The 18,084-nt window shown below is 43.7% G+C and overlaps 1 protein-coding gene across 3 annotated transcripts in view; it reads right to left on the bottom strand.

Annotated features, from left to right (window-relative positions):
• Window positions 1-18,084, bottom strand: part of MRPS5 (mitochondrial ribosomal protein S5) — a 128,966-nt gene that overhangs the window by 77,743 nt on the left and 33,139 nt on the right. For all 3 annotated transcript variants that reach the window (XM_050951470.1, XM_050951468.1, XM_050951469.1), the window contains 3 exons: window positions 13,735-13,860; window positions 12,434-12,667; window positions 4,340-4,374 (listed from right to left, as the gene is read on the bottom strand). In XM_050951470.1, the coding sequence (XP_050807427.1) occupies window positions 4,340-4,374; window positions 12,434-12,667; window positions 13,735-13,860 (395 nt within the window). The remainder of the gene's footprint in view (window positions 1-4,339; window positions 4,375-12,433; window positions 12,668-13,734; window positions 13,861-18,084) is intronic.

Below are 18,084 nucleotides of genomic sequence, written 5' to 3'. Positions count from 1 at the left end.
GAATAGTGAGGCGGAGAGCAGGAGTCTGACCAGTGCCATGAGTCCGACCGGTGCCGTGTAGGGGAACAGTGCCGGGACTGCGAGCAGCGTCGAGAGCGGGAGCGTTGTCTCGACCTGGAGCGTCTACAGGACCGCGATCTTGAGCGGTGCCAGTCTGCTGAGCCAATGGACAGAGGTCTGGGCAGGGTCGGCTTGCCCTGAGAGTGGATTACCCGCACCGGCGGTGCCGGGGGTAGAGGCAGTGCTGAGTCCATCAAGGCAATTAAGTATCTTGCTGCCTAATACGCCTCAGGCGTGGATGGCATAGCGAGCTCTACCACGGCATGCGCCGGGGAACTATGAGGCGCCGGACTCGACAACCCTTGCGGAACTGGAATCAACGGTGCCGATTTAATTGGTGCCGAGGTGGGTATCGGCGACGGGCGGTCCGCACTGGGCGTGCTCTCTGGCTGCGGCATAGTTGGTGCCAAGGCAGCAGGAGTCTTGGCCTTCTTCGACCTCGGGGAAAGGGAGCGACGCGGAGTCAACGCCGGTGTCGGCCGGTGCCGAGAGTCCTTAGGCGTACCAGTGTGATCCGGTGCCGTAGTGGTGCCTCTGTTCACCGACTGACCGGCGCTCGGTGCCGAAGGTGTCGGTGTCAAGGCCGCCTCCATGAGAAGCTGTTTTAGTCTGATGTCCTGCTCCTTTTTAGTGCGCAGCTTGAAAACTTTGCAAATAGGGCACTTAGCTGTTAAGTGCGATTCCCCGAGGCACTTTAAACAGGAGTCGTGTGGGTCTCCTGTTGGCATCGGCCTGTGACAGGCCGAGCCCAGTTTGAAACCCGGGGAGCCAGGCATGAGCTCCGGCGCCGGGTGTGGGGAAGGGGCTACTCCCCTAACCCCACTAAGTAATACTAAACTGTACTATTAAAGTAAGACCTTATAACTGAGTTTATCTATATATATACACATAAGAACAATAACTATGTACATGATAACGAGAACTACGAGTAGCTAGGGAAGGTGGAGGTCAGCTAACCCGCACTCCACTGTTCCAACGACCGACACGGGTGGTAAGAAGGAACTGAAGGGTGGCCGGGTTGGCTGGGGTATATATACGGTGCCATAGCGGTGCCACTCCAGGGGGCGCCCAGCCGACCCACCAAGTGTTGCAAGGGTAAAAAAGTCTTCCAACGTGCACGTGGCGCGCGCATACCTAACTGGAATGCATATGAGCAATCACTTGAAGAAGAACTAAACTATTGCTGTATGTAAAGTAAATAAGGTTTTTAAAATGTTTAAGAAGCTTAATTTAAAATTAAAATTAAAATGCAGAGCCCCTCGGACCTGTGGCCAGGATCTGGGCAGTGTGAGTGCCCCTGAAAATCAGCTCATGTGCCGCCTTCAGCACACGTGCCATAGGTTTCCCACCCCTGGTTTATGCCTTTGGAGTACATTTTCCTCTCCCAATTTCCTGCTGGAAACTCCCTCTGAAGAATTCTCTTCAGAGCTGTCTGGTCCCACTGTGCAGCCCTACAAAAGGGTCACTGGCATGGTTTACTGCTTTGAAAAGCTGCTAGAACCTGCCATTTCATGTGGCCCCAATGGCTGGTTCACTGGCTTATGGTAAGATGCCACAATCAGCACATAATTGACCCTCCCTCCTTACTTACCCATGAAGGAGAAGCAGGACTATTTTTAAAGGAATAAAAATGGACTGTGATTTTCAAAAGCAACTAGTGATTTTGTGAGCCAAGTTTTTGGGTGCCCAACTTGAGACACCTTAAAGAGGACCAATGTCAGAGGAAGGTGGCTCAGGCCCTCTCAAGAGGTCTGAGACACTAAGGGCACAGATGTCCAAGAACTACTGAGCTCTGATGGAGATCCAAGTGGCGAGGTTGCTGCCGCAGCTCCAGCCTCAGCCTCACTGCAGTCAGAGGAGAAAGGAGGAACATGCTAACAGAAGGCAAAACATTTTTGGCATTCAGACAGTTGCTATCCATTCTGAATGACACAATACGTGCATGTGAACTGGTGGCAAATGAATCACAGACATCGACTTTGTTCTGTATCTAAGGATATCACTAAATACTGCCTATGCAATGTCATTGTTTCCATAACAACTAAAGCATTTCAAATGGAACAGAGAGAGACTAAAATAAGACAAATGGGGGGCATAAACATGGTATGTGACAGCATGGTGTTGTGTGGTGTTAACGTCCACTATTTTTGGAAGAATTACATAATTCATCAATAACTTCACCATTGATAAACAATGAGGTCATTCCAGACCTGTGCAATAAAAACTTTATACCTCCCCACCACAAAGTCTCCATTTTTGTAAAATTTTGTTTTCAAATTGAAATTAAGTTTTAAATCTTTTAAAATCATTTTCTCCTACCAGTTCCCTAAAACCATGGCTGGTGAGGAACTTGGATGGATAACCCTTAGCCTAAAGTTTTGCCATCAGTTAGAGAATATTTCAATAGCAATATGGGTTTAGTAACTAATACCACTTCTCACTACCTCCTCATTTTGCACACAAGGATTACAAAGAATTTTGCAAATGTTAATTAAGCCTTACAACAACCAACAATATTTTCCATAGAAATACACACACACAAAAAATGCACAAAAACAATCTAACAAATGTACACATTTCACGCAACTTATTTTTGAGAACCGTATTGAAAATAGCTTTTAAGGCTCTTCAAGTTGAATTCTTGGATATAGGTCATAATGGCAGATAGCACACGTAATTTTCCTCATCTATAACATTCTCCAATCACACACAAAATTTCAGATGCGAGAATCTTTGATCTATAGAATATGACGTAGTGCAGAAGGCTCAATAAGTGTTTTACACTTTCTGTATTTCCCTGATCCCCAACATTAGACTGTATTACTGTTTTTGTTTCTATCTTCCTCGCCAGTGTTAAAATGCTGCGGCATGAACTCAATAAGATTATACATGAGTTTTTGCTCACACATGCTTTTGGATCACTTTATTTTTATAAAGTAACCTGAACTCAGCTGCCACGCTAACATTCACCGTTATCAAAAACTGCCAAGGCAACCGGGGAAATGTTTCTAACATTTGCTAAGGTGGTTCACTGACTTCATAAAGTACTTATGACATACAGGATGCATTTTAATGTAACTACTCTTAAAAAAAGTCCAAAGATGTAGAAAAAAGCAACCAGTCATGAAACTGAAGAAGATTCAGAATAATTCCAAAATATTTCACTATGATCAAAGACTGAGAGGTAGGTCTGAGGGAATCTACGGTGTCAGGACTGAACTAGATAGTGGGAACTACAGCCAGTGTTGTAGCTTACTTATCAAGAGGACATAAAAAGACCAGTGGAAGTAAATATAGTTAAGTGTTAACATCTTTTCCTCAACAAATTTAAAAGGTACTAAAATCTTATCCAATTAGAGAATATATGCTGACAGAAGAACATCTCTATTATTAAGGTTGAAGGCTAACCTTCCATTATCAGCTTTAGGATTGTGGTTACCAACACCACCTTAAATCAACCTGAAATTTTCGCATGCTTGGGTTTATTCCAGGTTAGAGTTTTCCCTAGAAGGTCTGAGGTACATCAGGTAAGGCATCTGGGAGATTAAAAAATAACAACAAAACTTCATGGGCTTTTCTGGTTTTAAAAAGAGGGAGGGGACCAACCATGCACACCTCTTATAATTGACTTGTCTGTTTTGCTTCTGCTTCTTCACAAATGGAGCTATAGTATTTGTCAGCAGTTCTCAAACTTCACTGCATCAGAACTCACTTCTGATGACAAGATTACTACATGACCTGGGAGGGTGAGGGAAGAGGGAGGGAGTCCGAGCCCTGACACCCGAGGTGGGGGTGGAGATCGGGCTTCAGCTTCAGCCCTGGGTCCCAGTAAGTTTAATGCAGGCCCTGGTGACCCCATTAAAATACTCTGAGTTCCTGAGCCACAATTTGAAAACCGCTGGTATTTGCTATATGGAGCTTTGTTTTGTAGTAGGAGATAATAGGGGACATGAGGAAGTACTCTCTTCAACCAACTTGTGTTGGCTTAAGGAAGAACTATGCACAAGCCTTATCTTCAAACATTTGTCTTTTCAATGTCATACAAAGCTACCGCTGAATTAGATACTATCTGTATAGTACAGAAGATCAAACATCAGTTAAAAGAATGGCAGATTTTATTGTGTATCTGAAATAGAACATTGTTTTATATTTCCCTCAGTCAGTCTACCTTCCATCACAATAAAGCTGATTTATCAGACGCCAATAATTAAAGTGTAGGATTTAAACATCATTATTTTATATTTAAAAATAAGTCCTTGAAGATTTTTGCAACACTTACCTCAATTATCCTGGAGTCAAAGTCTTCATAAGTTTCTGTTGGGAGAAAAGAAACAAATATGTACTTCATTTATTTGCTCCTAATTATCAGTACAGCACTAGGGTGACCTGTGATGACAGGTGATATAATATTACAAAGGGACAAAGCTTCTTATACAAATCTAATTTATAATCCCTGCAGCATGTAGACTCTGTGAGCATGGCTTGCAATTTATATACACTAAACTCTAAAGTCCATTGCTTGTTTTCTTTACAGTGATCTGCAAAGATATTTTTAAATTATCAAATTCATTTAGAAATGTATGCCCCCTAAATTCACAATAAGACAGGCATTCAGCACATTTATAGAGTAATAACAGCGAGAAGTCCTTGTGGCACCTTAGAGACTAACAAATTTATTTGGGCATAAGCTTTCATGAGCTAGGACCCACTTTATCAGATGCACCTTTAGTTTTCCATTTCAGGGTACACAAAGTTCAGGTTTGCTGTGGATTATTGGCCTCTGCCCTTTGGGAAGCCCCAGCATGCATCATGCTGATGACACATTTGCCATGCTTATCAAGAGAAGATCAAGCCTGGGAGGTTGTGCTGTTTGCTTGCAATACAGCATAATTCTGTAAGTTTCTTAATATTCTTATTTTATATCCCATTGGGTAGGATAAAATATCAAGTTTTGGACCAAGCACTGTTGTTAAATACAACATGGAACTTGCCTTGTCAGCAATGTTCTGTAGTGTGATGTATCAGAGGGGTAGCCCAGTTAGTCTGGATCTGTAAAAGCAGCAAAGAATCCTGTAGCACCTTATAGACTAACAGATGTTTTGGAGCATGAGCTCTTGTGGGTGAATACCCACTTCGTCAGATGCATGTGACGAAGTGGGTATTCACCCACGAAAGCTCATGCTCCAAAACGTCTGTTAGTCTATAAGGTGCCACAGGATTCTTTGCTGCTTCTGTAGTGTGATGTCAGAAGCAAAGCACATCCTGGGGTATCTTACGAGCCGAACAGGGGGATGCATAGTGAGTCTAGACTTCATGGAGTTACAGTATAAATGGAACAGAGGTGTTATAAACGTACTAACAACTTATCTCATTCCAATTATTTGGGGCACTCAGCACATATTTCTACACTGAGGAGAGCAGCTTCCTCCTGCAGAGCATGGAAGCTCTACAGGTGCACAAGACATCAGTACGGAATTAGTTTTGCACTGGACTCAATGGCGCATTGGAACTATGGTGATAACTAACTACAGTACTGCGATGTACTTCAACTTCAAATATCAGCATTACATGTTTTTGTAAATCATGGAAAGTTCTAGTCCTAAATTATCTTGAAAATTTAAAATTAGAGAGTTGTGAAAGTAAAAAAAAAAAAAAAAAAAAGTGACATTTACTTAAATGGAACAAACATTTTCCACACCCCACCATACTTGTAACAATTCAAGAGTTAAACAGATCTGGTTCAAACTTCTTACCTTTTCCTTCACCCCTTCCCCAGAAACATCTGGACTGAGACTAAGCTTGGAAAATGCCAGATCAAATGACAAATGTGTAAGTTATTGTAACTTTAACTTCTATAATTAACAACAGATCTCTCTCCAAAACAATTATTTGTTTTACACTAATGCCGTGAGGCTCCAGCCAAAGCCAGGATCCATTGTGTAACTAAGAGATGGCCCCTGCCACAAAGATCTTATAAATCAAAATAGCCAAGACAGAGTGGAAGAAGGAAGTAGAATTATCTCCATTGTAGAGATGGGGAAAAGTGGCTATCTACCTTCCCATAACTGTTGTTCTTCAAGATGTGCTGGATATATGTCCATTCCACTATAGGCGTGCATGCACCCTATACATGGGTGTTGGGCCAGTGGATGCTGCTTGTTAAAATCTCTGGATTTGGGTGCAAGCGTATCCCACATGTGGGATTCATATAGGGACCAGCACTCGAAGAATTTTATTTTCTTCAGGAATTTGTTCAGATCTCAGATCTAAACTAGGCCTGAGACCCCCTTTTGCTTTGGTGACCAGGAGGTAGCAGGAACAGAAGCCTTTTCCCCGGGAGAAAATGGAACTTCCTCTATGGTCCCTGCCTAAAGAAGAGAGTGGACCCCTGCTGAACAGCAATCTCGTGACAGTGGTCCCTGAAGAGGGATGGGGAAAAGGGGCGGGATAGAAATGAAGTGGATGGCAGGCCCCCATTCCACCACGTTTGAGACCTGCCAATCTGACGTCATGTGGCCCCATCACTTAGGAAATGAGATAAGCGATTGGTAAATAAATGATGGGGAACAGGTGGCTGGTACACTGTCCTTGAGTCAAAACGCCTGCTTGGAAGGGGGTGGGCGGATGGTTTGAGCCCACTGATGCTGAAGAGGGCCATGGGAGGCACCTCCTATAATCCCTTTCCATTTTTCTTGGTAGATTTTGGGATCAGAGAGCAAAACTCTGGTGTCTGAATGGCTGCTGTGGAAGAAATTGCTTCCTTCTCCGTCACTGGAGTATAAATTACAAGGGATTTGAGTGTTGGTTGTCCTGGAATCTCTGAAGCTATGAATCTTGTTGTCCATTTTCTCTGAAAACAGACAGGGACCTTCAAAAGGGAGGTCTTGGATTGTGTGTTGGACCACTAGGGGAAATCCAGTTGACTGCAACCATAAACACCTTCTCATATCCAAACTGTTATCCAAAACTGTTTTGGAGGGCAGTTCTGGCAACCAGTTTACCCTCCTCACTCATCGCTGCCAGCTCTTGTCCACACTCCTCGGGTAACTTGTCTTTAAACTTCTTAACGTTCTTCCAGAAGGTGAAGTCATGGTGACTCAGGGGTGCCTGCTGGTTTTCAATCCTGAGCTGCAGCTTCCTGAAGAATAAAGTTTGCAATCAAACAGATCCAGCCTCTTTGAGCCTTTGCTTTTTGGCCTGGAAGCTCAATGTCCCTGCCTTTCCTGCTTATTGGTGGCTGCCACCACAGGAAAGCCTGGAGAGTGGGTGATGACAGTAAAAATGTGCATACCCCTTAGAGTGGACAAAGCACCTCCTCTGGGCTCGGTGCTGCCAAAGAGCCATGATTGGCTCCAGGATGATTTCGTTAACTGGTAGAGCCACCCTAGCCAGGGTCATCGATATCAGGATGTCCATCTACTGGTGAGACCTTCTGGACACTTCTTTTGCCTGAATCCCAAGTAGAGAGGCCACTTTTTAAAAGCTCTTGATGGACTCTGTGGCCCTCTGACATGGTGAGTGATTTGAGGGCCCAATAGCCTCAGCTGATGATAAAGATGAGGAGGCAGCAGGCATCTGACGTGGTTGCTGGTCCGTAGCTTGTGGTGGAGAGGCTGCCTGCATGAGTTCCAGGTGCTCGGTACCTGTCTCAGTAGCAGATATCGGAGAACAGTGCTCTTGGTGCCCGAAACCAGTCTCTGCATCGGGTTCTGGAGGGTAGTGCGTTTGGTGCCTGCATCTCCAGTGCACCAGGAGGGTTGAGAGCAGGACCTCGCTGAAGGAGGAATGCCCCCGTGGTGACCAGAATGGCCACTGGTATGGGCCTGGGACCCTCCTTATCCATGGCATTGACCTTTAGCTGGGGCCCGTTGGGTTTGCCACATGGCACTGTAGTACCAATGACTCTGATGGGGGGAGGGGGGGGAACGTGCTATGTCCTGGATGGGACAGAAATAACCTCACCTCTGATCCTCAGGAGTCAGATGCCTCTGACAGAGGAGGGGCTGAAAGACAGCCTGAGCCCGGGAATGGGCAGTAGCGGGGAAATAGAGGAGGCTTTCCTCTTGACACGACAAGCTTCAGGGGAGGCTTAGGTAACCATGCTGCAGGATCTCAGTGCAGTGAGCTATGAGCCGCAGGCATCGACATGGGTTGCAGACCTTCTACTGCCACGATACCAGTACTGAGTGACTAAACATGTTTCTTGGGGCTGCTGGGGTGTTTCTGGGGTGGCTGGGTGCAACACTGCCTGCTGGCTCTGTTAATGTCCTTTACGGGAGAGCTTGACAGACCTGACACAGGTTCCGAAGGTGGAGATCCCCCTTGGGAGGTGATGAGCATTCCAGGGATGGCCTTTCTCCCAAATGCTTTGTGGAGTGTCTGCCTCTGTCTTGCTTTGGTACTGACACAGAAGAACAAGAGGCAGAACCTGAGGAAGGTCCAAGTCTTTTCTTCAGTACCAAAGAATGGGACCAAGGAACTGCAAACATGTCTGGTGGGGTGCTCTGTACCAAACTGATGTAGTTGGGATGCTTTCCCTGTGTGATGACTCTGACGGGGGTTGAAGTGCTGCTTCCATGAGCAAGTCCTTAAGCTTCACCACACTCTCGCTTTTTGGGCAGGGCTTGAAGCTTTTCCACATGTGACATTTGTCACTAATGTGGGATTCTCCCAAACATTTCAGGCAGGATGGATGCTGGTCACTGACTGGCACAGATCCTGCAGAACTTAAACCCCGACGAGCAAGGCATCATTCCAGTACAGGTCCCAGTACCAAGAAAAAAGGGTCAAGAGAGACCAAAACCAGACACCTAGCCCTAAAACTATCAAAAATGACTAAAACTAACTATACCCAACAAGTTACTAAAGTACAGATACGTAGAAAGCAGAGTGAGGGAAGTACGTGAATCACTCAAGCCTGGATTCGCTCCGACAATCATCACTGGCATTAAGGAGGAACTGAGGTGAGTGGCTCCGCTCTGATACCAGCCTGCAGTGGTGTATGCTAACAGAGGGTGCTCGAGCCACCTCAACAGATACTGCTGAGGAAAATAAATCTCCGATGTCTGTGCCTGAGGTTTGCGCACACCTGCCGTGGCACCAACCTGTGCAATCTCTGGAAGAAGTAGTGAGGCACAGAATGGTTAAGTGACTTGCTCAAAGGCACTCAGTCTGGGGCAGAGCTGGAGAAAGAACCCAGATATCCTGAAACTCACTACAGTGCCTTGATGACAAGACCAGCCTTCCTGTCTCAATTCAGTCTGAAACTCTTGGGGCACCACTACTCAATTCTTGATAGGTCATAACTCTGTATTTATTCCAGGACAAAAGTTACACACTCTATTCTTCCTAGCTCTTCACTGCTGAAGAAGTGCTGGGGGGAACAAACAGTTGTGCACAGTATGTTCCAAGCGATGATCCATTTGTGTATTTCATTATTTGCATGCATGAGCTGCCTACTTGTGTAACTGTTACTCAGATGACTACCCTAAGTGAACTGAACATATATGCATTGATTGGAAACTGTCATATTGCTAGAGGATGTAACAATTCTATAAATGGCTCCCTTCCATCATGTCTACACTATTCTCTAGTATTATTTTAGAATATATTTTGAATGATATTATATTAGACAATCTATGATGATTCAAGCAAACAAGCAAGCAACCATGAGACTTATTTGATACAGATTTCTATACAACTACAGGGAAAAAAATCTTGCCACTTCAAATCAATCATAATATGTTAGTGCAATACTTTAAAGGGTATTCAATTTAAAGGGCTGCCTGAAAAATTTCTCTGTAATCAGTCAAATGCAACTATAGCATCATTTTTCTGCCCTGTAAGAGTCAGGAAGCAATCTTTACAAAACTAAACCTTTCACATAACATTCATGATTTAGTCTTTTCATAATGGTGATAAGAAAACACTGGCCAGGTATATGCTACACCTGGGGTACCAAAGGGCATGACCCTTCTTTTCTCTATATAAATTATATGAATAAATGTAAGCTTTCCCTCTGCAAGTTACTTTTGAAAACAGAATTCCATTTCAGAAATGTCTCATAAGGGACAAAAAGCAAATCCAAGAGCATGGCAGAATTTTAAGTATTCGGTACCACTATCCTTTGCTACTGCTCATTTGGCTCATGAAAGCTATGGCAGAAAGGATACAAATTAAGCAGAAACGCAGTCAGATCCTTTTGACTGGCCTGTGCTCTAACACCCACTTTGGGAAAAGGAAAATAAGCAAGTATTTTTGGCACAGCCTTTGGCAAATGCCAATATTTACTTTATAAACTCTAACAAATTCTCTTGGTGATGGACCTTGTCAATAGGGCTGGTCACATCTTTGCCAAGGTTCCTGTTTCAGAACGTACTGAACACTAAATTAACTCTCTTATTTGACTATTTTAAACATTAATAATAATTTGTTTCTGGTCATGCTCACAAGCAGCTGTATGCTTCCTAGCCAGGAAAGACGCACTGTTCCTGCCATGAAGAGCTTACATTCTAAAGGAAAAGGAGTCAGTAGGCCTCATATGGCAGGCGAGAGAATTTTCAAATACCAACAACTCAAAAAACATACCGCTCTTAAACAAGCATTTGTGGCGCTAAGCTTCTATAGATGTGAATCAGACAGCACAGTGAACAAGATACGTGGGGAAGAAGAAAGTTGCTGCTTACCAACAGCAATTCTTGTCCTTAATGCATTGCCTCCATAGAGTCACACTGCACATACCTGGGTGCAGAACATGCAGAACTTGGCAATGAGGGCGAACACACGGCCCTCCATCCCTGCCTTCTATAGAAAGGTATAAATAACCCACCCCGCCTAGCCTTCCCTCAGGAAAAGGCCTTGCTGACTGAATTATTTTTCCAGTTGAGTCATTCCACCACCTTACATGGCGGTATGAAAACGTATACATGGCCAAAACAGATGCTGTCCCAAAGATTAGCTGTGAAGTTTGGATTAGGCTAGAAGTGACCATTCTGATAATTTAGGATGATCCGCACATCACAGGTCTGAGAACGTCACCCAAGGGGCCCTCCATTAAGCCTTGTGATTGAGCTAGAGTGTGTATTTTATAAAGACATCTAATCTTGACTTAAAGTCTCTGAGTAATGGAAGATCCACCATTACCTCTAAGGCAGTGGTGGGCAAGCTATAGATAAGTCTGAACAGACAGAGGCATAATGTCACAGAACGGTGAGGTAAAGGTTCCAGTTTCCGTGGCTTTGGTGCAAATGCACTCTTGGAACATTATATGGCGTTCCATGCAGCATATTACTGGAAAATATTGGCAAACTGGAGGGAGTTTATACAAAACAAAAATCCACAAACTGATTTTGGGGGGTGGGGGGGGGGGGGCTGAAAGAAGTGACTTGAAAGAAGATTAGAAAACTTCAATATGCATTATTTGGGAAGGGCTCCGTGTATTCTGCAGCCATTAAATTTGCCACAGAATCTATCCTTTGCTGCAGAAATATGCTCCAGAAGCTAGACTTTAGTTGAGGAAAATAAATTATGCTACTGGCTCTTATGGGCGTGAAGAAAACTTTGAAAACATCAATCAAGTGTAATAGGTGCAATTACATCTGAGCCTGCAGAGAGCCTGAAACAATCCTGCAGAGAAATGTGAACTGTCTGATAAATCTCAATGGAATATTACCAGAAAAACCTAAACATGACAATATAAATGTCGACGTTAACTGTTTCACAGACATTACTCTGCTGACTGTTACTTGTTTTCACATTTAATTTGTTAAAAACTTTTTTGTTCTAAATGAAGCTGTCGTAGAATTTCTAGTTACCACAAAAGACTGTTACAGAGACTCTAGGAGAGAGGTGGGCAACCTGCAGCCGACATGTGGCCTATTAGGGTAATCTGCTGGCGGGCTGAGAGACATTTTGCGGACGTTGACCGTCTGCAGGCACGGACCCCCGCAGCTCCCAGTGGCCGTAGTTCGCCGTTTCCGGCCAATGGGAGCTGTGCAAAGTGACGGCCAGCACTATCCTGTGTTCTGCTGACTTCTTTATTTCTGTTATTAAGCTAACAGGAACACTGCAAATATGGCTACATCTTGTACTCAGGGCTGCTGATGTAAGGCATACAAAAAGTGTTTTCATATTTTAAGACTCACAAAAGTTTAACTGAGAAGCAGTCAACTAGTGCTCAGCTTTAATATAACAACTGTCAGTCCAGTTAAGATTACTAACTCTTTAGTTTAACTGCCTGGGTTTTTTGTATAGAAATTCTTATAGTTCCTAGTATAGAGGAGAATAATTATAAAGAAATTTAAAATGCTGCGAAAGTATGGATTCTTCTTCCCCTGCCTCTCTCTATGAAGGTAATTACATTCAGTCTTCTTACCTCCATTAGGACCTGGATCAGGGGGCCCCAGACTGATGCCTCCCCAGGAATTTCCAGTCCAGCCTCTCTCTCTCTTCACCTTTGTTTTTCTTCTCTTCTCCCACTCATCCCTCTGCCGGATAATTTCAGACTGCACCTTCTCCTGCTCCTCTTTGTCTCGCTGACCAATTGTCTGGACTGCCCCACTTTTCATTACAGGAGTATTAAGACCAGGCCAAAGGAAACCAGAACGTCCTTAAGAAAAGCAAAATGTGAAAAGATTTCGCTCACATTTAATGTAAAATTAAAAGTTAAAACTCAACAGTACATAAGGTGAATCTAATAAAATGGAGGTTTTAATGTTCACTTATATTTCAACTGCTTTTCACAAGACAGAATCTGTATTAAAAGCTGGAAATGGAGCTATGTGAAATGGAGCATCATTATCAAAATCACCTAAGAAAAAAGGAGAGAGAGAGAGCGCTTATCTCACGCTGTCAAAACTCTACAGAAATTAATGCTAATGTGCTAACTGCACTGTTTATAAAAAGTATTACAAATAGATAGGGTTGTCAGGTGTCTGTGTTTTGACTGGAATGCCCTGCCCTGGCTCCACGTGGCTTTTGAAAGCAGCCAGCATGTCCAGCTCCTAGGCGCAGGGGCGGCCATGGGGGCTCTACGTGCTGCCCCTACCCCAAGTGCTGGCTCCGCAGCTCCCATTGGCTGGGAACGGCTGACAATAGGTGCTGCAGGGGCAGTGCCTGCGGGGGGTGGGCAGTGCACAGAGCCCACTTCCCCCTTCACCTAGGAGCCAGACATGCCAGCCACTTCCAGGAGCTGTCAGAGTTAAGCATCGCTGGGCCGGAGCCCGCATGCTGAATGCCCTCCCGCACCTCAACACCCCATCCCATCTGTGAGCCTTCTCCTGCACCCAAACTCCCACCCAGAGCCCACACCCCTCACTCCCTCCCGCAACTCAACTCCCTACCCCAGCCCTGAGCCCCCTCCCGCACTCAAACCCCCTCCTGTACCCCAAGCCCCTCATCCCCAGACCCATCCCAGAGCCCACATCCCCAGCCAGAGCCCTCACCCTCCTCTTGCACCCCAACCCCCTGCCCCAGCCTGGTGAAAGTGAGGGTGAAAGAGAATGAGCGATGGAGGGAGTGGGAAATGGAGTGAGTGGGGGTGTGGCCTGGGAGGGGTGGGGAAAGGGTGTTCGATTTTGTGCAATTAGAAAGATGCCAACCCTAATTACAAACCAAAAACACCATGAATGGTAAGAACACCACATTTACCAGTCCTATGGTTATTTATGCATTTACCTTCTCCAATGATCTGGCCTCTATTGAGATCCCTCCTGAACTTTTTCTTGGTTCGCTTTCCTCTTCCTTTCCTTGCTCCAGCACCGGTCTCTGCCAAAACCCCTTTCCACAGCTCATCAGCTGTCACTGTAATGAAATGGCTATCATAAGTATGGCACCAGAATAATTAACATTGGTAACATTACTGAACAAAATATTCAAGATGCTAACCCTTAGTTGATCCAGGCTGGGAATGCTTAACACCCCTCCCCCCCATTAGTACCCGTTTAAGCAAGCATGTATTCTTCTGCCTGTATCCTTATCTCTCTCTCCACTACTCTCTCTGCCCCCATCTCTTTTTGGCCCTGGGTGCATTGGGTCTCAAAGCAAATTAATGGAACTCTGTTTAAACAATGTTCAAAGCAACAATGGTTTCTAACATGGTTCGCATTGCCACTGCAGAGGAGGTGAAACCACTTAAGTACTGTGGTAAGGAAGGTACCCAGGTGAACACAGGGTTTAAAATCTATTTTGAATTTTGTTTTTAAATCAATACCGTTCCTAGACAGTGTAATGTTTTAATGGCCTTGGTAGCACAAGACAGGAACACAACAAGATCATTCACTAGTAACTGACATTGGCAATAGAAGTCACTGCTCTCTGTGACACAGCGACTCATTGGTGCCAGCTGGCAAAGAGTTCACTGTTTTGTAACAGCAACGCCTAGCAGGCCTTACCAAATCACTACACCTAGCACACCACTTCCATAGCATTTATTCATAAATTATGTCATGTGACAGCTCTCAAAAAAGCTTGTGGCACAGTGATCCTCTCAATCATTGTGAGATATACGTACAGATGATATTTAGGGAGCTGTTTATGATGAGGCATGATTTCCCTTTACAAAAACCATGTTTACTCTTCCTCAACAGATCATGTTTATCTATATGTCTGATCATTCTATTCTTTACTATAGTTTCAACCAATTTGCCTGCTACTGAAGTGAGGCTTACAGTAATTACCAGGATCATCTCTGCAGCCTTTTTTAAAAATTGGTGTCACCTAAGTTATCCTCCAGTCATCTGGTACTGAAGATGATTTAAGTGATAGGTTACACACCACAGTTGTTAGTTCTGCAATTTTATATTTGAGTTCCTTCACAACTCTTGGATGAACACGCCCTGGTCAAGATGACGTAACACTGTTTCGTCTATCAATTTGTTCCTAAATCTCATCTATTGACCCATAAAATCTGGGGCATTCCTAATATTTGTCACCTAAAGAGAATGGCTCAGGTATGGGAATCTCCCTCACATGCTCTGCAGTGAAGACTGATGCAAAGAATTCATTTAGCTTCTCTGCAATGGTCTTGTCTTCCTTGAGTATTTCTTAAGCACTGTGATTATCTAGTGGCCCCAATGACTGTTTGGGAGGCTTCCTGCTTCTGATGCACTTAAAAATATTTTTGCTGTTAAATTGTGCATCTTTACTAGTTACTCTTCAATTTTTTTGGCCTGCCTAATTACACTGTTATACTAGCCTTCCAGAATTTATGCTCCTTTCATTGTATCAGTTAATGCTTTAATACACTGATGAAATACAGGGTTCTCCCACCCTTTACATCCTTCCTTCCACCCCTCGTTGAGGTGTGATGCTTTACATAGCATCATCATAGAACTGAAGAAGACACATTCAGAAAACCAAATTAATTTCACAGCCTGCTCTATATCTTGTCTGGGCACATCTGCTGTGCCATAAGGCATGGGAAGTAACCATCTTCACGTTCAGACCTGACAACATGCTTGCATGCATATTTACTAACTGAGGTTACTATGCTACCACTACATAAAGCTGAAACGCAGGTCTTTTCTAAAAGTCAGGATTTTTTTTTTTTAATTAAAACTGAAATGATGTGATGAAGATATTCACAGCATGTTATAAAGCCAGTTTTTCTCCCAACTAGGCCAGAATCCAGTAAAGAAGATAATCAGGAATACAGTCAGACAATTGCTTCAGCTCCTGAGAATGAATGAGCCTGAACATCAACAGTGACCTGGAAACATCTCTCAAATGTCTCAGCCCGCAAGAGAGATCACTACTGTAAATTACATCTCCTGTCTCAGGCTGGACCACATTCTGGGTTTCTCTCTCTAAAAGTAGCAGTCTGAATCCCAGCAATCAGAGGAAGAAAAATAGTTCAGTTGGACAGAAGTGACTTGTCTAAAAAGCAACACAAAATAACTACTGAAGATCCCCAATCATGAAAAGAGATATCCTGCCTTATTCTCAATATGGGCCCACAGAGCCCCAGACAATGGCACCAGTGAAGTTCTGCAATGAAGAAAGAAAGGGTGCAGCCAGCACAGAACGTCTATAACCTTTACTCATACAATGAATTTGTAATTCCTGAGGATACACATGCATCTTCCTAATGATTATCTTTATTTTGTATTTATTTAAATTCAGTAAGATAAGGCTAGTATGTGCCAGCTTCACCCTCCTACTGCTAAAATAGCTCCAGTTGCAAAGCTACATATTTTCACAAAAACGTTGATGGATGCAATACCTAGATATGGTATGCTATAAATATTGGTTTATTGCATATAAAATATGGTTATATTGCCATGGGCTGCGAAAGGGTGCATTATTCATTTGTGGTTTTGTGCAGGTCAAATTTTATAATACCCCATCTTGCGACACTAGACTGTCCTTGGACCACAAGCCCAGCTGTACTTACTTTGGAGGGAGATGAAAATTAGAGCACAAATTGGTAACAACCAAACATTATCTAAGATGGCAGAAAAACTAACATCATCACAATTTTAAAGTCCAATCTCTAACAATCTGCCAAGATTAAAGGCCTATTTCTTAGCTCATTTGAAAAGGAAGAATCCCAGCTCCCCCAAAGCATAAACAAGGAAGCAAGATTAGTTGGAGATGTGGAAGGAACAGGGGCGACTCCAGGCACCAGTGCACTACGCGCGTGCCTGGGGTGGCAAGCCGCGGGGGGCAGCTGGCCGGTAGCCGTGGGGGTAGCAGTCAGGCTGCCTTCGGTGGCATGCCTGCAGGAGGTCTGCCGGTCCCATGGTTTCGGTGGCAATTTGGCGGTGGGTACACTGAAGGCGCGGGACTGGCAGACCTCCCACAAGCATGCTGCTGAAAGCCACCTGACTGCCGTGCTTGGGGTGGCAAAATACATAGAGCCACCTCTGGAAGGGAACCACACATGTATCAAACATTAGTATTTGGGAGAGAAGTAGTTAATTTCATAGAAAGATTAAATAGTTTAATAGGCAGAATTTTTTCCACTTGAAAACAACTTTTGCTGAATACTGTCTGATGCCAAATCAGTCACGTAGCAGATTTTAACACCAGGGATTCAAAGAAACTAATATTGTTGATACATTTTTAAAAAGGTTAGTGAACATGCCATGATAAATGCGATTTATTCTAGAGTAGTAATGCTTGCTAGTGCCATTATAGTTAGAAATCTATATTCTCTTTATAAACTCATCTTTATAGGGGTTCTATAATAAATGTTTATTTCTAGGCCAACCATATCAGCTTCAGCTGAGAATATATTTTTATGGACAAATTTACTCTAAGTGTACAAATATTTTAGCTATTTGTAAGTCATCACACGCACAAAATCCCCCTACATTTTTTCATTCCAAATATTTTCCCCCATCTCCCCAAGCAAATAAAAGGGAATTCAAAAAAATTAAAATGTGCAAGTCGTTAGCTGAAATATGACATTGTGTCTTTAGAGACAATGGATTGCCTGGATGTTTTGTAATGGGATACAGAATCTTCAGGTAACTGATACTGGTTTACTCTGGGTCCAGATGTAGAACAACAAAGACAAGACAGAGCTTTTTCAAGGGCTGACCCAAGGCTGTGGAATGAACTCCCACAGGAACGAAAGACCTTCCCCTCTAAGTGCAAGGTGCATTTGTTTGACCTTGCATTCTTTAAAAAACACATAGTATTGTGTGTACACACACACACACACACACCACTGTGCAACTTCTTCCACCTAGGCAGAGGAGGAGAGAACACATGATAGATGTTAGTCACATTGCTTAATGCACTAGTGAAAGGGGCTTAGCTGCTACAGTGCTGAGCATGGTATAAGGGCATACACAGAACAGAATTACCAGAGATTGTTTCACTGTGGTCACTGAACAAAGTGATGGACTCATTCTGCTTCCTAGTAGAATTGGTTTTCACAGTATATCACCACAACTGGCAGCCTTGCTGACAGATTCAGAAAAGGTCATGTACTGCCAGAGTATGTAATGAGTAATTTACTCATCTACAGAGGTGGCCCTCTAGATCAGAGCTGAGGTTACAAATTGGAAAAAGTGGGGA

Source organism: Gopherus flavomarginatus, chromosome 4, assembly GCF_025201925.1.
Source record: "Gopherus flavomarginatus isolate rGopFla2 chromosome 4, rGopFla2.mat.asm, whole genome shotgun sequence".
NCBI lineage: Eukaryota > Metazoa > Chordata > Testudines > Testudinidae > Gopherus > Gopherus flavomarginatus.
The sequence above is the reverse complement of the archived record's forward strand: the minus strand, read 5'-3'. Positions and strand labels throughout refer to the sequence as shown.